Source organism: Littorina saxatilis, linkage group LG13 (assembly GCF_037325665.1).
Source record: "Littorina saxatilis isolate snail1 linkage group LG13, US_GU_Lsax_2.0, whole genome shotgun sequence".
NCBI lineage: Eukaryota > Metazoa > Mollusca > Gastropoda > Littorinimorpha > Littorinidae > Littorina > Littorina saxatilis.
In genome coordinates this window covers 37,138,581-37,163,687 of record NC_090257.1, presented here as the reverse complement: position 1 = coordinate 37,163,687, position 25,107 = coordinate 37,138,581, and the positions used below count along the sequence as shown (strand labels likewise).

The window sequence follows — 25,107 nt, the reverse complement described above, 5'->3', positions numbered from 1 at the left end:
TAGGCAGCATAACACACGTGTTCACGCTTACAAACGCACACACACGCAATAATGTAGAGAAAGAAAAACACACGGGCACGCGTGCGTGAACGAACACACACACACACACGAATCTACACACACACACACACACACACACACACACACACACACACACACACACGATACTAATTAATACCTCTGCTAGAATCACCGCCTCAGTCTGCGCAGACCTGGTGATGATTGACCTCAAAGAGCGTGTCAGGGTTGAAGAGTCCCTCATTGGAATTCTCTCCGTTAGCGTGGACACCGCCTTAGATCAGACAAGTAACAGACAAAAAGTATTTAAGTCACAGCCGCAGTTCATAGTTACAACAAAGAGGACAGCCACAAGAAATGTAAAAAAACACTTCTGTCCATAAACTTCAAATTCAGTTTAGTATTTTATTTTCTCTAGCATTCCTTTAAAAAGACGGTCCAGACCAGAATCCCTACTGCAAGTATAGCACTTATTTGTTGAGTTGGACATCATTCGGACTGATACAGACAGAAGAACAGATTCTCTCTCGTTTACACACACACACACACACACACACACACACACTCACACATACACACACACACACACACACACAAACACACACCGCAACAAAGACGAGTCTAACAGACACGTCTCACCTTCTGAATAACCGGCTCCGTCACGGTTCCTGAATCCATCATAGCTGGCCTATCTGTCATCACTCGCCTGTTTACCAGCCTGGGGCTAACGGTCATGGTCCTGCGATTTATCACAGCAGGGCTTTTATGTTCCGTTTCGGTCTGCTGCTCTCTCTTGTCCGCCTTCTTCGGTAATGGAAGCGGAATGCATTCTACAGGGATAGAGTTCAGGTAGGCTTGATTCGAACAATGTCCCAAGGTTAGCAGTTCTTTTGTCATCCCGAACGGGGGCTCTTGAGCGGTTGTAGTCATGGTGGTAGCCTTGGTCGTCTTGTCCAGAATCTTCAGTGTATCTTTCTGCGTGTCTTTGGTCTGTAGCTCTCTCGCCATCGGAGTTGGGGATTTCTGAACTGTTCCAGCAACGGTCATGGCGTCGGTCTTTTGGAAAGGGTTATCTGCTGTGTTTGACTGTTTGCAAGATATACTAGACGTTTTATGAGACAAGTTTAAGTCGTGAGCTGAGATTCTCACGTCGGTTTCGGCACTGGGGCAGCTTGTAGAGGCGCTGCCTACTGTAACGCCAGCAGAGTCCTGGATTGGCTGACGGTCGTTCGGTTGATCCTTCTCGCAATCATTCGTGTTGCCCTTCAGCTTAATCGGGATCCATTTCTTCGCCTGAGACACAGCAAAACAGGCAACTGGTTTCGCAACAGACGAAGAGACCTTTGTCGACACTTCAGGCTCTGCACTGCTGGCAGAATCTGATTCAGAAACGACACTTTCCCCTCGGTCTTTCCTGCTCAGCTTCGTTTTGCTCTGGGATTTTGCTTGCTTTTGACACAGCTTTTCGACTGTTTTCTGTATCTGTCGAACGGTGGTTCGCAACTGATCAGAAGTCGTATGTGGCTGCCCACTAGTTCGTTCTTGTTTCGCAGGCGTTTGTTTCAGTTGATCAGGATTTGTTTGAAGCGACTGAGAAGTGATGTCGGATTGCAGGGACTGTACTGGTGGCCGTTCAGCGGGTGTCTGTGTGATTGACGATGCATAGTCCAACTGTCCAGAAGAGACAGAGGGCTGACCTGCTCTGTGTGCGTTAAGGGGACTCTCGACATCGGCGTGCCACATGCTTGGACATGAAGGTGTACTCTGGTACACGCCATTTCCATCAAGTCCTGCTCTCATCTGCAGACCTGACGTTTGAAAAGAAGCAAAGGCAGTGTTTGCGTCAATAACATTAGTGCCGGGCGTCACTGCCTGGCACTTTTGCATTGACATCATATGTGCTTGTTCTTCAGCTGTCGACATTAGGTTTCCTCTTTGGACGAAGTTTCCACTGACCTGCGCAAACTGTGTGGGCCTTGATCCATGGCATCTCCATGGCTGCGAAGGATATCCGCAGGACTGAGCATGCTCAGATTGCGCTGTGTTTCTTGCAGTCACTGCTGGACCATTTCCACAAATGCGTCGTTGGGGTACTGATCCTTGTCCCCGCCCACGGGTTGTTTGAGACTGATTCCCGCAAAACCTCCCAGCAATCATCTGCGCAACATTTCCTGCGAAAGGCATCCTTGGGCTGGTGCCCAAAAGTTGCTGAGGGTTTCCAAAAAGCCATGGCGCTCCAACTCCTGATTGAGCCCCAGAAATAAACGCCTGCGCTAATCCCGTAACAAGCCTGGAAAAGGTTTCTGTAGTCGCTAGCGAGGCTTGGGGATTTCCGGTGTTCAGTGACTTAGCATTGTCATACTGATGAGTCTGCTGATTGCCAGCTTGCTCGGAATTTCTGTTCGGATGAGAGTAAGGTATCCCGTAACTTTGAGCCTGCATAGGGGTGTTCGTTGGCAGCTCCAGATTCCCCTTCTGTATTTGACTTTCCCGAAACGGTGCATTTGACGTCATCGGCGGATTTGCAGTCTGTGAGCTTGTCCTACTGAACTGTGCTTCAGGTTTTTGAATAAAACTCGCTTGTTGTTTTTCACATCCTTCTTCGGTTTTCTCTCCATCATTACCGGTTCGTAATGGTGGGTTTCTTCCAGACATTTCAACCTGCAAGGTATGAGGTTCAGCTTGTGTTGTCTGGTCTATGGTGTGTGCTGGTGCACCAGTCTCGGAGTCGCCTTCTGAGCGCAACGTTGGTGTCGAGGATTTCTCATTCTGCGAAGGACCTCTCTCCTTTGTTTTTTCGACAGACTGTGAGCTTTGCTGACCAACTGAGGGCTTGTCCACTTTAGGAGGAACGTCTTCCTTGGTCTTTTCTTCTGACTCTGGGCTCTGCTGAATGCTCATAACTTCCTGATTTCGGGACCCGTCCTTTTCAATGTTCTCACCCCGTTGGCGCGTGACGGCTGGTGTTTCGTTTTCGCTCTTAAACTGTGGGCATAAATCCACGTTTGGGTGTCCACTCTCACTGTGATCGGTTTCTTTTTCCAGTTTTCTACAGCCTTCGCAGTAACCTTTGGCGTTTTTGATTGTCTGTGTGAATTTTTCCACGGTCTGTTTGGCTTGTTTTGCGCAACACGGTGTACTCTTCGTGCTCTCTGAATCAGTGACGTCACTTCCACAGCGTTGACAATGAGTCAACGCACAGTCACCATGGCGTGCCTCCTCTTTAACATCATCTTGAGGTTTATAATCGATCAGTTTTATGTTGATTGTAACGCAGTCAGACTCGTCCTGGCAGTCTTCAGCGTTCTGCTCCTCTGCGTTTCCCGAGTCATTGGTGGAGGTAGGGTTTCGAGTTTCTTGGCACTCCAGGCTTGGCACAGTCTGTGTTCCTGCATCTGCGGAAGAGCGGTTAGATTGTCCGTGACTTTGGCACTTCGTACCTGAAATATTCTGATCGACTGCATCTGCTGAAGGGTTAGGTCCTTCGTCATTTTCACGATCGTTGAGCTTGGCAACGGGAGCGTCCTGTGTTTTTGCCACACGATTGAGCAGGGCATGAGTTTCAGTATACGCACACGGGGAGCGGTTGGGTTGTGTATCGTTTGGGCAGTCGCTTTGTCCAGCAACATGGGAGTCTTCTCCTTCTCTTTCTGACGAACGACGAAGCTGTCCACGATTTTCAGATTCCTTCTGCTCACCAGAATGCTGAGTCTGAGGGTTGGGATTAAGCCGTTCAGGAACCGGTGCCTCTTCCTGTTGAACCGGGGGAAGAGAGGCCGACTTGAGATGCTCTTCACCCTGTGTCACTGAATTCCCTGAACGCAGGGTCTGAGGGTTTGGATTAACCTGTTCAGATACTGGTGCCTCTTTCTGTTGAACCGGGGGTAAAACGGACCTCTTGGGATTATTGGTATCTTGATTCCCTGAATTTCCTGAACGCTGAGTCTGATGCTCTTGTTCAGAAGCTGCTGCCTCTTCCTGCAACACTGAAGGAACAAGGGACCGCTTGCGATTCGTACCAGCCTGATTCCCTGAATTTCCTGAACGCTGAGTCGGAAAGGCCTGTTGAGAAGCTGGTGCCTCTTCTGGGGGGATGACGGACGGCTTGAGAAGCGGAATCTTTCCATTCTCCCACTCACGGAACATGAAAGTGCTGACGAACCTTGAACACCCTTCCTCGAGCTCCTGAATCAACCTGGGGCCTTTTTGACGCAGAGTGGGCGCAAGGCTTTGAGCGAATTGACACATCATGCCTTGAATGTAGAACCCGCTGACGTACACCTTCAGTGACAGGTCGAAGCATCTGTGGAATAGAGATTTAAGATCTCAACAAAAATTGATGTAGAGAATAGATACCTGTGGAATTAAATACAGAACGAGAGTTAAACAAGGGGACAAGGCTTTGGGCGAAGTGACACACCATACCTTGAATATAGAACCCGCCGACTTACAATTTCATTGACAGGTCGAAGCATCTGTGGAATACAGAGTGAAGAATCTACTGTTGAGAATAAACTAGATAGCTGTGGAATTAAATCCAGAATGAGGGTCAAACAAGAGGACAAGGCTTTGGGCGAAGTGACACAGCATACCTTGAATGTAGAACCCGCCGACTTAAAGTTTTTGAGACAGATTGACGCATCTGCAGAAAACAGAGTTGGGGAGATCACAATGGAAATTAGTTTTGAGGTCGTAGATGCCTGTGGAATAACTAAGAGGGGGAGGCTTTGAGCGAAGTGACATAGCATTCCTTGAAAGGAGAACCCACTGACGTCGGTTACATATGTACACTTTCAGTGCAAGGTCAAAGCATCTGTTGAGTCAGAATGCAGAGTTTTATTTTGAAAGGATAGAGATTTCAGGGATGGCCTGAATCTTCCAACCTGTCCTGTTCACATTTTCTCAGTACAAATAACAAGAATAAAAATACCGGAAAGTTTACTTTCAAATTGCAAAGCAAACCAAAATCCCGCTGCTGTGAGATTTCATTTAGTTCACATTTCAGGCTTCTGTTCAGAACAAGAAGACCAAATACTCTTACGACTCCCCTTCATTTTACAAACACACTTAAATCAAAGACAAATCGCCTGTAGATCTTACCCCATGCGTGCTGAGAGAAAATGATAATTTCGCATATATTGACCCGGACTCAACCCGCCCCACCTTGACCTTAGAATTAGAGCCAGGTATTATCAACCAGGCTAATAGGTCACGTCTACAGGTAATCAAACCCTGCGACTGTGTACAGTTTCAAAGAGCTAGCTTAAAACCCGTTCAGGCAAATTATCTATTTCAGTCCACAAATATAACACTGTTTGGCCGATTGTTCCCTGGTAGCCAGGAAATGTTGGCCTATAGATATTTTCAATCCACGTCCAACTGACCTACTGTCCTCCGAGTCGGTGAACAACTGTATCACAGTGTTCTAGAAGATCGAACGTGTAGCAAAGACCTGTGCGTGTACGTGTAGATATTGCGTCACCCGTGACTCACTTTTTTTCTCCAATGTTCCAACTGCATACGTTGTTTTGCTCCCACCAAGACTGCAGATCTTGGCAAAACGAGTGACGTAAAAACTAGATTTGATGACGTTACCCGTACACGTTCCCGTACACGTCCTGAAAAGTGCTGCTCTAGATCTTGCTACTAACCACCCCCGCTAACCTCCGGGACATTTACCCGGACAACATTTTCTTAATTTTTTTGACAGAGATCAAGATTTTCAACAAGATAGAACTGTGAAAGAATCTGAATTTTATGGAACCTTTTACCTTTTACTGTGATACGTCTTTAATGTAAATAGGATTTTTTTTTAAAAGAGTAGGCCGGGTACAGAGAATAAGATTAATCGGTATTGCATGCATGGCCCCCTGGGTTCAAGACTCAAGACTCAAAATGTTACTGTCCTTATAAAAACAAGGAAAATTGCCATGCAGTGTCAGGCGATCACAGACATATAAAATAGGCCTACATCACATTTACTAAGAATTAAGGATTGCACTAAAACACATATAAAAATCCTAAGCAGTCTCTCACGGCATACACACACACACACACACACACACACGCACATACACACTCTCTCTCTCTCTCGCCCTCTCTCTCTATCTTAGTTAAACTTAAAACCAATAAAAGATCCTCAGATTAAGTGCGTACAAAAACACACCAGCATTATATACAAGTTCATGAATAAATAACACACGAGCGCGTATCAAGATCAAGAGCATCCTTCCAAATCGCATGCACACACACACACTCACACAAGCGCACACACACACACACACACACTCACACAAGCGCACACACACACACACACACAGACGCTCACACAGACACCGACACACACACACATACACTCACACAGACACATGCACTCGCATGCACACACACACGCACACATACACACACGCACACATACACACACACATACACACACACACACACACATACACACACACATACACACACACACATACACACACACACATACACACACACACCAGCCAACCAACATCCAACATGCACGCACACACACATGCACGAAAGTGTCCCTAGCTGTGGAGGTGGCGTTTAAGAGACAAGAAACAAACAGACAATAAAAAGACAAAAAGGATTGAAGTCCAAGCCGCAGTTCATAGACTGTGCAAACAATTGAATTGTCCTACCCGCTGAGCTTGTTGTCTCCCCCCATTGGAGGAGGTGAAGGGGGGTTGTTGTGTCTCGGACGTTTCACCTGAAGGCCTGGCTGGAAGGGGTCCCATGGTGGTGCGGGTCGCTTGTTCATCGCTGCGCCTGAGTCCAAATAACAAAACAAAAACATATGAATAAATAATTAAATGAATAAATGATTTACAAATCAAAAGAATGGATGAATGAATGCATGAATGAATGAATGAATGAACGAACGAACGAACGAATGAATGAATGAATGAATGAATGAACAAATGAATCTGGGACAGGCTGATCTTTCTTAACCCAGTGTGGGATTTTCAGTGGGGCGACCACCCCCAACCCAGCGCGTCCCCGGGTGGCGGATAGGGGAACGGTCTTCAGATATGGAGATCAGCCGCTTGCGGCCGCGGACCAAACTGGCTCCAGGTGGGATCCCGGAAAATCCTCCCCCCTGTGCTCTCAGGGTAGGACGTACGGGCCATGAGCTAAGGGTGAGGTAACCCCGACAGAAAACCCCGAATGCTGAAGACGGAGGACCCGGGCCGCACGGCGCATTCTAACAAACCACGGGTACACGCACTTACGCAAATGATGACACAATCAACCAGCACAGATGGAAATGGCGCTCGCCCATTGAGGACCCCCCAGGGTGGAGCAGCGTCGGGTCCCATGCCTCAAAGGGACCCAGCCCCAACTACTGGAGGTCCCTCCCGTCCGTCTTGTCACGCCAGGGGACGCGGGAGGAAAGTGACTGGCACCACCACAACCAGGAAGAAACCCAGTCAGCAGCGACCTTTTCAGGTCATGCACTGGAACGCAGAAAGTATCCTGAACAAGAAGACAGAGTTGGAGCATATCCTGCATGAGAAGAACATCAACATCTGCTGTATTCAGGAGACGCACCTGACACCCCAAAAGTCCTTCAAAGTGAGAGGCTACCAATGCCTTAGGTCCGACAGAACAGACCGAAGCAAAGGAGGAATCCTGACCCTCATCAGGAACAACATCAATGCCTGTTTGATAGAAACGCACATGGAGGACTCCGAATATCAGGTGATTCGAATCCAGACGAAGACATCAGAATTCCATCTTGTCAACTTCTACTGCCCCAATGATAGACACCTCGCCCTTGACACGATCCCCGCAAAGGCCTCCAACTTCATCGTGGTGGGTGACTTCAACAGTCATTCACAGAGTTGGGGATATGACCACCTGGATCGGAGAGGAGAAGAGGTGGAGAACTGGCAGGACGACAAAGGTCTCATCCTTTTGAACAGTCCCTTTGACTGCCCTACATTCTATTCCAGAAGATGGCACACTACATCAACTCCTGACCTAGCCTTCTGCACGGAAGACATGCACCAGCTAACCAGCAGAGAGGTCGGAGAACAGCTAGGTGGAAGTGACCATCGGCCAGTCTTTTTGACCCTGGGCATGGAGTCCTGCACTGAAGCTTCCTTCCCACGGTGGAACTACAAAAGAGCGAACTGGTTCCTCTTTAGACACCGCACCAGCGAACTCACCAAAGACATCAGAGTCGAGGGTCGAGACATCAACATGGTGGCGAAGGACTTCAACATGAGCATCCTCAGAGCAGCGCGTGAGTCCATTTCCAGGGGTGCCAGGAGAGACTATAAGCCCTACTGGAGTAATGAATTGCAGGAACTGGATGATGATCTGGCAGACGCCAGAAGGGAAGCAGAAGTCAACCCGTCACAAAACAACAACATCCGCCTCCAGGAAGCCAAAGCCAAATTTCTCAAAAAGAAGCTACAGGCAAGACGGAGAAGCTGGCAAGAGAAGACAAGCTCTCTGAACCTTGAGAAAGATGGCAGAAAGCTCTGGAGGCTCACCAAGCAGTTGAATGATGAGAACACCAGCAGAGGAAAGATCACATTAGAAGAGAACGGGAAGGTGCTAACTGGAAAGCATGCTGCCAACCAATTTGCTGAAAGCTATGCAGCTGAGAGCAACCTCCATGTTAGCCCCGAGAAACAGAGAGAAGCAAGAAGAGAGAAAAGAGAGAGACCTGCCAGACAGTCGACAGTGGACGCCATGAGTCAACCACTCACACTCCACGAGCTGCACTCAGCTCTGAAAAAGACAAAGGCGAAGAAGTCCCCTGGCCCAGACGGCATCACCAACGAGATGCTAACCCACCTTGGTAGTGCAGCAGAGAACAAGCTACTCGAGGTCTTCAACAGCAGCTGGCAAGAAGGATCGCTACCACAACTCTGGCGAGAAGCGATCATGATCCCCATCTTAAAAAAAGGGAAGGATCCAAAGAAGGCCACCAGCTATCGCCCAATCAGCCTCACCAGCTGTGTTGTGAAGACCCTGGAGAGAATTGTGAACGAGCGCCTCAGATGGTACCTGGAATCCAGGAACCTCCTCGCCCCTGAACAAGCTGGATTCCGACAGTTCCGCAGCACTGAAGATCAGGTCACTTACCTGGCGCAAGAAGTTGAAGATGCCTTTCAGGAACAGAAGCTGGTCTTCGTCACCTGGATAGATCTTCAGAAGGCCTTTGACAAGGTCTGGAAAGATGGACTCCTTGTAAAACTGCTGAGGAAAGGCGTGTCCAGCAACATGTACCAGTGGATTCGCTCTTACCTCTATAACCGCAGGGCAAGAGTTAACGTCGACCAGACCAAAAGCAAGAAGTTCCTCCTTCGTCATGGCGTCCCTCAGGGCGGAGTCCTCTCCCCAACACTCTTCCTTCTCTTCATCGACGATCTGGTGTCTGAGATGCCCAAGGGGATCAAAGCTGCTCTCTACGCAGACGACCTTGTGATCTGGTGCAAGGAGGAGCACGCAAGTACTGCCACCTACAGAATGCAGCAAGCGGCAGATAGGCTGAACGCATGGGCAGAAGATTGGTGCGTCTCCATCAACAAGGAGAAATCCTCCACCACCCTATTCACACTGTCGCCAAAGCAGAAAGCCGGAACCATTAGGCTTGGTGGAACTCCTCTGAGAGAGGATGAAGAAGCAACGTACCTTGGTGTCACCTTTGATAGACGGCAGACCTGGAAAGCACACATTGCACAGGCAGAGACGAAGGCCCGGCGCAAGCTAGCCATACTCAGGAAGCTGGCAGGTACCACCTGGGGAGCGAACGAGAAGATACTGAAGACAGTATACCAGGGAACAATCAGACCCCACCTCGAGTACGGCTCCACAGCGTGGTCAACCTCAGCCAAGACAAACCTGCAGACCCTTGACCGTGTGCAAAACCAGGCCCTCCGACTCATCACCGGTGCAATGAAATCCACGCCCATCAAGGAAATGGAGAAGCTTACCACCATCCAACCCCTCTGTCAGAGAAGAGAAGCCAAGACTATGGTACAGGCCGAGAAGCTCAAGTGCCTACCCGACCACCCCATGAAGCACAGACTGAGCAACCTCACCAAGAACCGGCTTAAGCGGAGCAGTTTTGTACACGAGAGCAAGAGACTTTCTCGACAGTACAGGGAAGTCCTTCCACAGAACACTCTACCTCTGACTCAAGAAGAAGAGGAAACCCCCAAGGCAACAGAGAAACCAGGCATCCAGATCTGCACCAGTGTTCCACATGTTACCTCAGGAGAAGATCAGAATGACACAGCTCGACAGGCACTCACCTTAGCCCTGATCGACGAACAGTACCCAAAAGAGGCGTGGATCCATGTATACACCGATGGATCAGCAACTAACGCCGTGCTCAATGGAGGTGCAGGCATTCTGATCCAGTTCCCTGGGGGACATACAGCTACATCCAGCGTTGCCACTGGCAAACACTGCACAAACTATAAAGCAGAAGCAGAAGCTCTCATGCAGGCCGCCTCCTTCGTTCAGGACTCCGCAGACCCTTGCTACCAAGTTGTCTTCCTCTCGGACGCCCTTTCAGTCCTTCAGGCCCTAGAGAACGACAAACTCCCACAGCTGGCCAAAGCATTACAGATGGTCAGACAAACCAGAAGAGTTGTCCTCCAGTGGATACCAGCACACTGTGGGATACCAGGAAATGAAAGGGCAGATGAGCTGGCAAAAGAAGGAGCCGTGGAAGACCAACCTGAAAACAGTGTCAGCTTTAGTGAGCAGAAGACAATCATCAAGGCATTGATGAGGCCAAGGACAAACAGAGATGACTACCACACAATGTCCAGAGAGCAGCAAGTCAACCTCATCAGGCTGCGTACTGGCCACAACAGGCTCAATGCTCACATGAACCGAAAGTTCAAGCTGGCGCCATCACCAACCTGTGCCTGCGGTCAAGAGGACCAAACAGCGGAACACATCTTACAGCGATGTCCCTTACTAGATGAGGAACGAAAAGAAGTGTGGCCGTCACCAACTCCCTTGCAGACCAAACTATACGGCAGTCGACAGGAGTTGGAGAAAACGACAACATTTATCACCAGTGCTGGACTGATTGTGTAACCTCTGCGAACGCCAAGAAGAAGAAGAACAAATGAATGAATGAATAATAAGTAAATAAGTAAATGAATAAATAAATAATTGAATACATAAATAAATAAAAGAATAAATAAAAATAAAAATTTTAAACAAGAAAGGAAATAACCTGAATAAGTGGTGCAAGATGTGAACCTAGGTGGCCGTTTATACAGTAGGTTGTTCGAAGAGAGAGAGAGAGAGATGGATGGATGGATGGTTTAATTGCATATATAACCATTTGTTTTGGTTCTTACAATGTTTAAATGTTTCGTAATCAACGCAGAAGCATATATGTCGTGCCGAATTCACGGAATTGCCGAATTCGCGGAATCGGCAACATTTTCCCCCATTTTGCGTAATCGGCAAAACCGGCGCTGCCCATTACGTGAAATCGGCAGCGTTTTGCCGAAAATGCGGAAAGGCTTCTAAAATTTGCCCATTTCGCAAAAGCGACAGACAGTCTATTACTTTTTGTGTCACCAGAACATTGCATTAACATTGCTTTACCTCCCCACTATGTTTTTTACATTTAGTCAAGTTTTGACTGTGTGTGTGTGTGTGTGTCTGTCTGTGTGTGTGTGTAGAGCGATTCAGACTTCACTGCTGGACCGTTCTTTATGAAATTTGACATGAGAGTTCCTGGGAATGATATCCCCGGACGTTTTTTCCTTTTTTCGATAAATACCTTTGATGACGTCATATTCGGCGTTTTGTAAAAGTTGAGGCGGCACTGTCACACCCTCATTTTTCAATCAAATTGATTGAAATTGTAGCAAAGCAATCTTCGACGAAGGCCGGACTTTGGTATTGAATTTCAGCTTGGTGGCTTAAAAATTAATTAATGACTTTGGTCATTAAAAATCTGAAAATTGTGATAACTTTTTTTTATAAAACGATCCAAATTTACGCTAATCTTATTCTTCATCATTTTCTGATTCCAAAAACATATAAATATGTTATATTTGGATTAAAAACAAGCTCTGAAAATTAAAAATATAAAAATTATGACACGACGTCACAATCTGGACACGGCGTCACAATCTGGACACGACGTCACAATCTGGACACGACGTCACAATCTGGTAACTTGCAACAGTTGTATTTGTTCCCAAAATCGAGCAAGCAAATCAAAACACACTTCAGACTTTAACGTTTTGTAGTAGACAAAAAGAAACATTGAATTCCACGTCTGCATCGTAATGAATGAATGTTGAAAGAAACGACGGGCGCCATGGTTCAGTGGATAAGACGACGTCCAAAGCGGAAGGTCGCGCGTTCGCGCCTGGTGTGCTAAGGGTGGAGATTTTTCCGATCTCCCAGGTCAACTTACATGCAGACCTGCTAGTGCCTTGTCCCCCTTCGTGTATACACGCAAGCACAAGACCAAGTACGCACGGAAAAGATCCAGTAATCCTTTTCATAAGTTCGGCCGCTAGTTATAGAACTACGAAAATACCCAGCATGCTTCCTCCGAAAGCAGCGTATGGCTGCCTAAATGGCGGGGTAAAAACGGTCATACATGTATGTGAAAACCCACTCGTGAAAAAAACACGAGTGTACGTAGAGGTTACATGCCGAGTCTCAGTGATTATCAAAAATAATGGTCGAAGTTAGCGGATCATGAAAAATGCGAGCTTCAGCGAGCTTTTTCATGACCGCGAACTGAGACCATTATTTTTAATAATCATTGAGACGAGGTATGTAACCTCTTTATTCCTCCTTTCTTCAGTTATTCAAAGAAAAGAGGAATTTTTGTGCGAAAGTTTGATCGAATCCAAATCACTCAACCAGTCTACCTGCGCTGGCGATTGAATAATGCGCGGTTGTATAGTTCAGGGAAAATCAATCAATTCTGTTAACACTTCTTGTCAGTTTCCCTGTTTTGAACTAAAATCAAGTACACAGTTATGTTGTTATTCTGCTGTGCCGGTAAAGGCAGAGTGTGTGTTCTGTTCGTGTTTTGGTATCGCTTAGGAAATGTTCTTTCTTCGAATGGGACAAGCAGACGAACTTTTGCACCAGTGTTCCAACGTTAAAAACTGTATGAAGTTCCGTTTTCTGGGGCAAAATAGTGTATGAAACCGCTGTATGTTCTTTAAATTGATGCGATGTGTGCATTTGGTTGCGTGTGATCTGTTTATAGAATGAAATATTGTCGAAAACTAACCGTCGGATTGCAGTCTCTTGTCCTCGGAAGCAACTCAGTTCAGAATATTTGGAAGGGGAACTACTCTTGTCGTACGAGAGTTACTTGCCTTGGGAGTTTGCTTGCACTCATACGAGATCTAAAGCGAGTTTCTCTGCACTGATCGTTAGATTTGGATTTAGAAAACAAACCAAACTCATAGATTTTATATGGAGATTAATGTGTTCAAGCCTGTAGTTGCCAGTTTAAATGCAGTATGTTTGTATTGTTTGGTCTAGAGATGTATATTTCGTACATTGGAGCGTTCGGAACTTTTCAATCGCTAAAGTAGTTCCCTCAAAGTCTAACTCATCAAACCTGTGAGCTATCGAGGATTCAGGCCCGTTGTTGGGTAAGTGATTTTGGTTGTTGGGTAAGTTACGTAGAGGTTACATGCCGAGTCTCAGTGATTATTAAAAATAATGGTCGAAGTTGGCGGATCATGAAAAATGCGAGCTTCAGCGAGCTTTTTCATGACCGCGAACTGAGACCATTATTTTTAATAATCACTGAGACGAGGTGTGTAACCTCTTTATTCCTCCTTTCTTCAGTTATTCAAAGAAAACAGGAGTTTTTGTGCGAAAGTTTGATCGAATCCGAATCACTCAACCAGTCAACCTGCGCAGGCGATCGATTAATGCGCGGTTGTATAGTTCCGTGCAAATCATTCCATTCTGTTAACACTTCTTGTCAGTTTCCCTGTTTTAGACTAAAATCAAGTACACAGATATGCTGTTATTCTGCTGTGGCGGTAAAGGCAGATAGTGTGTGTTCTGTTTATGTTTTAGTATAGTTTAGGATAATGTTCTTTCGTCAAATGGGACTAGCAGACGAACTTTTGCACCCGTGTTCCAACGTTAATTACTGTATGAAGTTCAATTTTCTGGGGAAAATAGTGTATGAAACCGCTTTATGTTGTTTAAATTGATGAGATGTGTGCATTTGGTTGCGTGTGATCTGTTTATAAAATGAAATATTGTTGAAAACTGACCGTCGGATTGCAATCAGTGTTGTCGAAGAAACTGCGTTAAAAGAAGGGGAACTACTCTTGTCGGCAAGAGTATGAGTTACTTGCCTTGGGAATTTGCTTGTGATGAACGGTGTGTGCACGGCAGATCTAGATTCAGAAAACAACCTAACTCATGGATTTTATATGGAGATTCATGTGTTCAGGCCTGTAGTTGTTAATTTAAATGCGGTATGTGTGTATTGTTTGCTCCAGAGATGTATATTTCGTACGTATAGAGCGTTCGGAACTTTTCAGTCGCAAAAGTAGTACCAAAACAGAACAGCTTCTCAACCCATTGCACTATCGAGGATTCAGGCTGTTGCTGGCTCGTTATTTGTTTGGTTGCTGGGTCATTATCGAAAAATAACTAGCTCTACAAGTTTACAGAGGTAAAGAAGCAGAGGGGGCAATAAGTAGAGGTTACATGCCGAGTCTCAGTGATTATTAAAAATAATGGTCGAAGTTAGCGGATCATGAAAAATGCGAGCTTCAGCGAGCTTTTTCATGACCGCGAACTGAGACCATTATTTTTAATAATCACTGAGACGAGGTGTGTAACCTCTTTATTCCTCCTTTCTTCAGTTATTCAAAGAAAACAGGAGTTTTTGTGCGAAAGTTTGATCGAATCCGAATCACTCAACCAGTCAACCTGCGCAGGCGATCGACTAATGCGCGGTTGTATAGTTCCGTGCAAATCATTCCATTCTGTTTACACTTCTTGTCAGTTTCCCTGTTTTGGACTAAAATCAAGTACACAGATATTATGATATGCTGTTATTCTGCTGTGGCGGTAAAGGCAGATATTGTGTGTTCTTTTTATATTTAGTCAAGTTTTGACTAAATATTTTAACATCGAGGGGGAATCGAAACGAGGGTATGGTGTATGTGTGTGCGTGTGTGTGTGTGTGTGTGTGTGTGTAGAGCGATTAAACTACTGGACCGATCTTTATGAAATTTGACATGAGAGTTCCTGGGTATGAAATCCCCGAACGTTTTTTTCATTTTTTGGATAAATGTCTTTGATGACGTCATATCCGGCTTTTCGTGAAAGTTGAGGCGGCACTGTCACGCCCTCATTTTTCAACCAAATTGGTTGAAATTTTGGTCAAGTAATCTTCGACGAAGCCCGGGGTTCGGTATTGCATTTCAGCTTGGTGGCTTAAAAATTAATTGATGACTTAGGTCATTAAAAATCTGAAAATTGTAAAAAATTTATAAAACGATCCAAATTTACGTTTATCTTATTCTCCATCATTTGCTGATTCCAAAAACATATAAATATGTTATATTCGGATTAAAAACAAGCTCTGAAAATTAAATATATAAAAATTATTATCAAAATTTTTTTTTCGAAATTAATTTAAAAACACTTTCATCTTATTCCTTGTCGGTTCCTGATTCCAAAAATATATAGATATGATATGTTTGGATTAAAAACACGCTCAGAAAGTTAAAACGAAGAGAGGTACAGAAAAGCGTGCTATCCTTCTCAGCGCAACGAATATCCCGCTCTTCTTGTCGATTCCACGGGCACTGCCTTTGCCACGGGCGGTGGAGTGACGATGCTACCAGTATACGGTCTTGCTGCGTTGCGTTGCGTTCAGTTTCATTCTGTGAGTTCGACAGCTACTTGACTAAATATTGTATTTTCGCCTTACGCGACTTGTTATGTTTTAGTATCGCTTAAGATAATGTTCTTTCGTCAAATGGGACTAGCAGACGAACATTTGCACCCGTGTTCCAACGTTAATTACTGTATGAAGTTCAGTTTTCTGGGGAAAATAGTGTATGAAACCGCTTTATTTTGTTTAAATTGATGAGATGTGTGCATTTGGTTGCGTGTGATCTGTTTATAAAATGAAATATTGTTAAAAACTGACCGTCGGATTGCAGTCAGTGTTGTCGAAGAAACTGCGTTAAAAGAAGGGGAACTACTCTTGTCGCTAGAGTATGAGTTACTTGCCTTGGGAATTTGCTTGTGATGAACGGTTTGTGCACGGCAGATCTAGATTCAGAAAACAACCGAACTCATGGATTTTATATGGAGATTCATGTGTTCAGGCCTGTAGTTGTTAATTTAAATGCACTATCGAGGATTCAGGCTGTTGCTGGCTCGTTATTTGTTTGGTTGCTGGGTCATTATCGAAAAATAACTAGCTCTACAAGTTTACAGAGGTAAAGAAGCAGAGGGGGGAATAACGAAAAATAACTAGCCCTACACCTTTACAGAGAGAAAGAAGCAGAGGGGGGGATAAGGGTGAGTTTCAGCCCATAAAGGCAGAAGAAGAAGAAGATGAAGATGAAGAAGAAGAAGAAGAAGAAGAAGAAGAAGAAGAAGAAGAAGAAGAAGAGGAGGAAAAAAAGTGACCGTGAGAGGAGGACATCTTGATGGAGAGATCGGATTCAACGCCTACTCTCAAGTTTGTCCCTGTACTAACTTGTCTCTTAATTATGTGTATGTCTGTCCATTACAAAGACTATTAGGTCGACGTACTCGTGAATGTTTTGTTCTGTCTATATAACGTTCAATTAACTAACCTTTCTTATGTGTTTTAATTCTTGAAAACAACAACAATTCTTTCAATTAGGGACACTGATATGGAAAACTTTCACAGATCTACCGGTCACAAAGTATTACAATTTATATTGAGTGATTCGTTATATAGTATTAATATTTATATTAAGGGGTCCGTTATATAGTAATAACATACACCTTCTTCTTCTTCTTCTGCGTTCGTGGGCTGAAACTCCCACGTACACTCGTGTTTTTTGCACGAGTGGAATTTTACGTGTATGACCGTTTTTTACCCCGCCATTTAGGCAGCCATACGCCGTTTTCGGAGGAAGCATGCTGGGTATTTTCGTGTTTCTATAACCCACCGAACTCTGACATGGATTACAGGATCTTTTTCGTGCGCACTTGATCTTGTGCTTGCGTGTACACACGGGGGTGTTCGGACACCGAGGAGAGTCTGCACACAAAGTTGACTCTGAGAAATAAATCTCTCGCCGAACGTGGGGACGAACTCACGCTGACAGCGGCCAACTGGATACAAATCCAGCGCGCTACCGACTGAGCTACATCCCCGCCCTGTAACATACACCAAAAGCGTTTACACTCACCCGACTCGGAAATCAATCCCAGAGAGTTTCCGAAATAATCGCCTTGTCCTGTTCGATTCGGCCAGTGGATGGATAGAGCGAGAAGGGCTCAGAAACGGATTGGAATCAAACCTTCTTCGTCGAGCGTGACTTCCATAGTGTCATGATCATGATCCACACGTGTACACGTTGTTTAAAAAAAACAGTGAGGCTCTGTCTTTTTCTCACTCTTGTCTTGTCGCCATCTGCAACAACGATGATAGAAACACGTCATCACCACGTGATCAAGATGTCGAGTGAAGGCCCCTTTTTATTTCTAATTTAAAACGTGTGATGTGAGTGATAAGCTGTGAGTTTAATATTGTGTGGTGTGATCCCATTAGGCCAAAAAAAAAATAGGTGTGGTTACGGTAACATAGCCAAAAAAATAGGGTAGGAAGGTAGGCAATCACTTTTCTTTTTTTTAAACTTTTTTTTCTAATGTGTACAAATTAAACCTACTTGACAGGGAAATAAGTGTGCGACTCGGGCGCTTTCGCTTTCATTGCGTTTTCTGCACTCGTTTACTTGTGTGTGTTTTTGTTTTTTTGACAAATGTAATAAAAAGTTATAGGGTCGGCCCCTAAAAATAGGGTAGGTCGGGTTACCGTAACCACACCTATTTTTTTTTTTAGGCCTTAACTTTGTGTGTGGGGAGACAAAAGGAACAAAACACCCCGTAATTGAAGCCGCACTCAGGCGGACATAATGGCCAAGCTGGTTGGAAAGAATGAACAATGTGAAAACGCAGCATGCCCGACACAGTACAGCGATAAAGGCGAAGATCGTTTTGTGTGTGTGTGTGCGTGTTTGTGCGTGCGAGAATGCGTGCGTACGCACGTGTGTGTGTGTGTGTGTGCGTGCGTGTGTGTGTGCGTGTGTGTGTTAGTGTGTGTGTTTACATACATGCGTGCGTGTGTATGTGTGTGTTACTGTGTGTGTTTGTTTGTGTGTGTGTGTGTGTGTGTGTGTGTGTGTGTGTGTGTGTGTGTGTGTGTGTGTGTGTGTGTGTGTTTGTGCTTGACATTTCGGAGGTATAAGGTAATTATCCTATTACTAAGCTTCCTTTGCTCCGTTGATGACATAAACAAAACTCATTTTTTTCACACGCATAATTCTAATAAGCCACTTTTGTACGAGCTGTTACTAATGTAAAGCCATTGAAATAGAAGATTTGTAATGGGGAATGATACACGTGGCAACAGATGCGCGCTCTACGCATGCAGCTGCTAGTTAAATTCAATAAGACGACGACAATCTTCTTCCACGTTCACTCCGTACGTTTTTACACGAGTGGATTTTTACGTGTATGACCGTTTTTACCCCGCCATTTAGGCAGCCATACGCCGATTTCGGGGGAAGCATGCAGGGTATTCTCGTGTTTCTATAACCCACCGAACTCCGACATGGATTACAGGATCTTTTCCGTGCGCACTTGGTCTTGTACTTGCGTGTACACACGAAGGGGGATAAGGCAATAAGTTGACCTGGGAGATCGGAACAATTTCCAGCCTTACCCCACCAGGCGGCCGCGGCCGGGATTTGAAATCACGACCTTCAGATTAGGAGGCTGATGTCTGTCTTATCCACTGGGCCACTTCGCCCGTCACAACGACAATGAAACTAATGCCTCGGAATATCAAGCTCTTTGATTCACATGTCAATGACATATGGTGAGTCGCGCACTTTTTACCATGAACAAATTGAATGTTTAGCACAATACCAATCAGTGGAACAATATGATACCCGCATCGATCCACTTTTCTGGTGTATGCGCAAAATGTGTAAGGTCACAGAAAGTCGATATTGCATTATTTGGCAGCTCAACGTATTATCCAATTCATTTTCAAATTATAAAGAAGTGATGGCCCTCCGGCAGATGTTGCTAAACTTTATTATTTGTTTTTGTTTGTAGGTGTGTGTGTGTGTGTGTGTGTGTGTGTGTGTGTGTGTGTGTGTGTGTGTGTGTGTGTGTGTGTGTGTGCGTGTGCGTGCGTGCGTGCGTGCGTGTCTCAAATTTGACAAGAACGATCATAGAAAATGAGGTCAATTTGGTTGTCTGCCTAATTTCAACTTTATCTTTTTGTCTGGCACTCCATCAAATCGCAAATAACGCAATTCAAACGCGTAGAATGCCTGGATAATGGACCTCTTACATCGACATCTGTGTAAATAGTGCGCAGAAAGAATGGTTAGGCCAAAAAAAAAGGTCTGTTTACGGTAACATAGGCCAAAAAAATAGGGTCGGTAGGTCGGGATTTTTTTTTCCAAAAAACATATTTTTACGTTATTTATTTATTTTTTTTCCCAAATGCCAAAAAAAGTCTAGGGTCGCGCGAAAAAAATAGGGTCGGTCGGGTTACCGTAAACAGACCTATTTATTTTTTGGCCTTAAAGGAGGACGCAGACGCGGAAAATCGAGACAATGAAAGAGCTGGTACGACAACGTCAAGGAATGGACACAGATGAGCTTTGAACAATGATCTTCTGTCGACGGTCACCACCACAGAACAGCCTGGAGAAGGGACTCTACATCTACTGCTCACACGCCCCCCCCCCCCCCCTCCCCTGGACGGCTGTCCCAGTCAGGGAACTGGTGATGATGATGATGATGATGATGATGATGATGATGATGATGATGATGATGATGATGAAGATGATGATGATGCACCCGATGCATACACATTTGCATGCCCTTAAGGCACGCAGAATACGGTATTTACTTTACTTTATTTGGTGTTTAACGTCGTTTTCAACCGTTCAAGGTTATATCGCGACGGAGAATACGGTATGCTGTGGCTTCAAGGGCCTCCTGGCGTATCCTGGGTATATTCTGTGGGGGCCTGTGGGCGTGAGCATGATCATGGGGAAATGACCAATCAGAATCTTTGCGAATCTCACGGCATCTTACAAAGCGCATTTCGGCACTTTGGCAACACCCTTCCCAAATATAGATCTATCCTCGGTACTGCAAAGCTCTGAAAAGTTCTTCAAACTACAAAAATACGGAAAGAATTCCTTTAAATCCCAAGCCCCTTGTGTTTAAAAATCTCTGCCCGCTGACATCCGCAGTTGCTCTTCTTGGATATCCCATGCTACGCCGTATTGCCCTATGGTTGCCCTGGAATACCTATCCTGTACGCCTTGTGCCTAAGGTAGAATATGTATACAACAGGTGCACGATGATGATGATGATGATGATGATGATGATGATGATGATGATGATGATGATGATGATGATGATGATGATGATGGCTTCAGTGTTCGGAGTTTATGATCACTGTCTAAAATCAGTCAAGTTCAAGTCAGAACATTAAAGTATACTTAACTATGGAAGAATCGCTACGAGAGAGTTCAACATAATGCGTCACAATCACGACAACGTTTTCGACGATTTGAGATTTGTTTTGGTGTTTTATACACTGCCGGCGAAACTATAACTGCAAAACAACAGAACTGAACACAAGCACTTTTTTCAATGTAACCAACTCGGGTGAGTTCATTGCTACATTGAAGGGTGGGATCATGTGTGCGCCTTTCATCCGCAAGTGGCAAACTACAAGTCTGTTGTTTCTTTTCTTTGTTTTATTTTCTCGATGTAAACAATAAAGTAGAACTCTAATTTCAATCCAAAAACTCTGATTCTATATTCCAACCCTAAAAAACTCTAAAAGAAAACTCTGACTACAACTCTGACCAGAACTGAATCCTGTAACACACAAATATCACAACACCATTATCTATGTGTTACCTCAATGTTTGCTGGTCTAAACAAACAAAACAATACACTTCTTGATGTTTCATGTATGTGGTTTGTGTATGCATGTGTGTTGATATGTGTGTGCGGGTGTGTACGGTTTCATGACAAAAAATATGTTTCCAACATCAAAACACACTGTGAATTACTTCTTCAAGTACTTATTCTACTTGCAAAACTTTATAAAACCTTAAATGTTATAACCTAAAATCCTAACTTCAACTTCAATTCCAACCAACAAAAATTATTCTATCATCAATACGTACATGACCCTTTCAATCAATCATGTTTCCTGTTTCCTTATAAAGATTAAAATGTAAAACTAGCTGCTTCTTCTCAAAATCATACTCTCATACTAAATACTAACGTACTTTTACGTCATTAACAGTACTGAATACAACTGAAGAGCAGTGGCTGGACAATCTCGTATCCATAGCAACGTACAATACTGTGAACAATGTTTTTGTGAGCAGGTTTCTTTCTAAAATCACAAGTCTCCCTGCCATAATGCAGCCTTGAGTATCTTGAATACTAGAAATACTACATGTGCATAATTACAGTCTAGTCCTTACGCGCGATTACCATTTTCTTCAAGAAAATGTGAGGTCTAGATTCACCATAATTCACAACAATGAGATCATTAAAACTCACTAAAAGAATTCTACCCTTTTTCAAGGAAAGATTATTTTCTCTTAAGACATCATCTCATGTCAAAAATGCAACAACTTCTGTTCTATCACTATCAGATCTAGTATAGAACCAGCAATGCTCTTCACTTGTCCACAGCATCAATCATATACTGAAAGCATTTAACAACTGCAGCAACTTACTGCGACACGGACGACTACTTCCGGTAGTGACGTCATACACATGTTCAGTGCTAATTCGTTTTGAATTTAGATTTAAATCAAAATCCAATTTCTATGTTTTCCACAAATAACAGAATGTCCAACATACAAATTATGCTGACAATTCTAAGTATTCTACAAAATCATTCAAGTGCTTTGAAACATGTAGATCTATGCCTATTCAAAACTTAGCATACCGGTGCAAAAAATGGTTGCATGGCTGCACTCAAAAAATAATAAGTTTCTAGAATACTCTGTCATTTTCCACACCCAAACGATTATAAACACTTGAACTAATCATCAATAAAATGTTTTACATACCTGCTACAAGCAGGACTCCACAATCATTGATACAACAATGATGTTTCAGGGACACCAAAATTTCCCCTGCCTGTCACCTTTTCCCAGTTAAAAGTAGTGCAACCGTACCGGCAAGATGATTTTCACATATCAATACGCCGCACCAAAGTTCCAAATAATTCTGAGTGCTTCTGCAATAATTTTTGACTGAACAAAATATCCTTTTAGCTCAAATATAATTATCAACTCTTATCAAATTTAATGCAAACTTTTAACAAATACAAAAGGATGGAATTTCTGCAATCAATTTACAGCTTGGTGTACTTATCTTCAAAAAAAGGAGGTAGTAAACTTTTCAAAGTGGATCCCCTCGAGCTCACCTGATATTCAAACATGGTTCAAGGGAAATAATTTACTGTAGCACAAAACACTATTAGTTCAAACACGTACAGAATAGAACATCTGAACAGTGGAAGGGAGACAACAACTGTAGTGCTATTTCACACAGTACTACACTTACCCTGGGAAAAAATAAAAAATGTTTCCTTTTAATTTATTAAATTAAAAGGGCAAAAACATTTTTCATCACCAACTTAATTTCTCCACTGATAAAATAACCTATATTAAAGGTTGGCATCGCTTTAACCAAAACGCACAAAACTAAACAGGTATACAATATATCCTGATTCTACTTCCGATCATATCCGACAAACTATTGTCTCAAGAACTTTTGCTATTCATTTTCCAACACTTTTCCAGCTCGCCTGACAATTCCGAGATTGCCCAAACAACATAGCGCAACAAACTGGGTGGAGGAATAACATGACCAAAATCTAGCAGACCTTGCATCTTTCGATGAATATCTCCCAACTTTTCAAGATCAACTGACTCCCGGCACACACACCGGTGCATAAGATTCAGCCTCTCCACAGGCCTACGCCTCCTACTAGAACGACGCAACTCCTGTCGCTGCTGCCCACTCACTTCAAGGTCATCTTCTGTTGACCCTTCATGAGGCTCAACTTCATCAGACTCGGATGCTGAAGTGTGTACTGCTCCATCCTCAGCTGGAACCTTTACTCCTTCTTTGTCATCATCTGAATTCTCCGGACCGTCCTCTGGGCGATCTGTAGAGGCACCTGATGTAACCTCCATGGGCAGTTCTACATCCCCTGCCTCTTCCTGGCTCCCACTTTGGGAAACATCTTGCTCTGGTTCTAGAAGTACATCTTCTTCCTGTTCTGTACGAGGAATAACAGGAACGAATTCGGGTGCTTCAGGCCTCAATGTTCTATTCCCATCCAAACCTAACTTGATCTGTAAGTCTGGAAACAATGATTCCTCATCTTCGCTTTCAGATTCCTGGAGATTCTTCTCCGCTGTTCTAGGTCCTCTTTGTCGATACTCCTTCAACGCTTTGTGCTGATCAGAGGGTAAAGGCCAACCGAGTGCTCCCACTGGAAGCAATATGTTTCGATGAAGTGTTCTTCTCGGCCCATATCCACTGTCCCTCTGTACGACGTAAACTGGAATACCCTCAAGTTTTTCAAGAACCACAAAAACACCCTCTTCCCAGCGATCATCAACTTTTGACCGAATGCGAGGTCCCAATTTTCTCACAAGGACTCGGTCTCCAACTTCCAAAGTTGCGGCATGAGAACCCGCATCATATCTGACCTTGTTTTTCTGCGCGGATCTCTCCATCTGTTCTGAAGCCATCCTGTATGCATGCCTAAGACTGTCTTTCAACCCTTCGACATACTGTCTAGAACTCCTTCCTTGTCTCTTTCCAAGATCAATGCCAAAAGCCAAGTCAATGGGAAGCCTAGGATGCCTACCAAAGAACAAATAGTACGGCGAAAATCCCGTACTACTGTGAATACATGAATTATACGCATGCACAACTGATTTGAGGTGCTTCCTCCAGTCTCTCTTCTGTTCCTGCTCTAAACTGCGAATCATGCCAAGCAGAGTACGATTCCACCTTTCGACAGGATTTCCACTGGGGTGGTATGGGGTAGTCCTACACTTCTGTATCCCAGCCAAACAACATAGTTCTTGGATCAACTTTGACTCGAAGTCACGCCCCTGATCCGACAATATGCGACTGGGAAAACCATAAGTCATGAAAACTTCATTCCAAAGAGCTTTGGCCACTGTTTTGGCGGTCTGATCTTTAGTCAAAATTGCTTGCGCAAACTTGGTGAAATGGTCTAGTACTACCAAAATATTCTGTTTCTGCCCCTTTACCTCAATTGTCAAGAAGTCAATGGACAAGAGTTCCAGTGGATAAGTTGTCATAATAGTGGACATGGGTGCCTTCTGAGTCTGAACACCACTCCTAGTACAACGTTCACACCTTTTGATTCTCCGTTGCAAGTCGGTAGCCATGAACGGCCAAAAGAAACGCATTCTGGCGTGCTTTATAGCATCATCAAAATGTGTATGATAGAGATCGTCATGAACACCCTTCATAGCCTTCTGTCGCAATGTACGGGGAATAACAATCTGATCACGGGTTGACTCATCTCCCGTAATTCGCCGGTACAGTACTCCTTCCTCTATCACCATGTGTTTCATTTCTCTGGAATAAACTTTGGTTTCTGGTCCCGTGATCTCCAGTGTAGCATTCCTCTTCAATGCTTCACAAACAGCGGCTATACAGCGATCCTGTTGCTGTAGTCTCGTCCAATCTTGGAGAGTCAAGGTAGCAAAATTTCCCTCTATCTCTGGTTCTAAG

At 44.3% G+C, this 25,107-nt stretch overlaps 1 protein-coding gene across 2 annotated transcripts in view; it reads right to left on the bottom strand.

Annotated features, from left to right (window-relative positions):
* The window catches only part of LOC138945644 (mucin-4-like), a 55,706-nt gene that overhangs the window by 2,758 nt on the left and 27,841 nt on the right, over positions 1-25,107 (bottom strand). For both annotated transcript variants that reach the window (XM_070317124.1, XM_070317125.1), the window contains exons 2-5: positions 17,445-17,668; positions 6,684-6,810; positions 658-4,321; positions 179-292 (exon numbers count right to left, since the gene is read on the bottom strand). In XM_070317124.1, coding sequence (XP_070173225.1) covers positions 179-292; positions 658-4,321; positions 6,684-6,802 — 3,897 coding nt within the window. In that variant the 5' untranslated portion in view covers positions 6,803-6,810; positions 17,445-17,668. The remainder of the gene's footprint in view (positions 1-178; positions 293-657; positions 4,322-6,683; positions 6,811-17,444; positions 17,669-25,107) is intronic.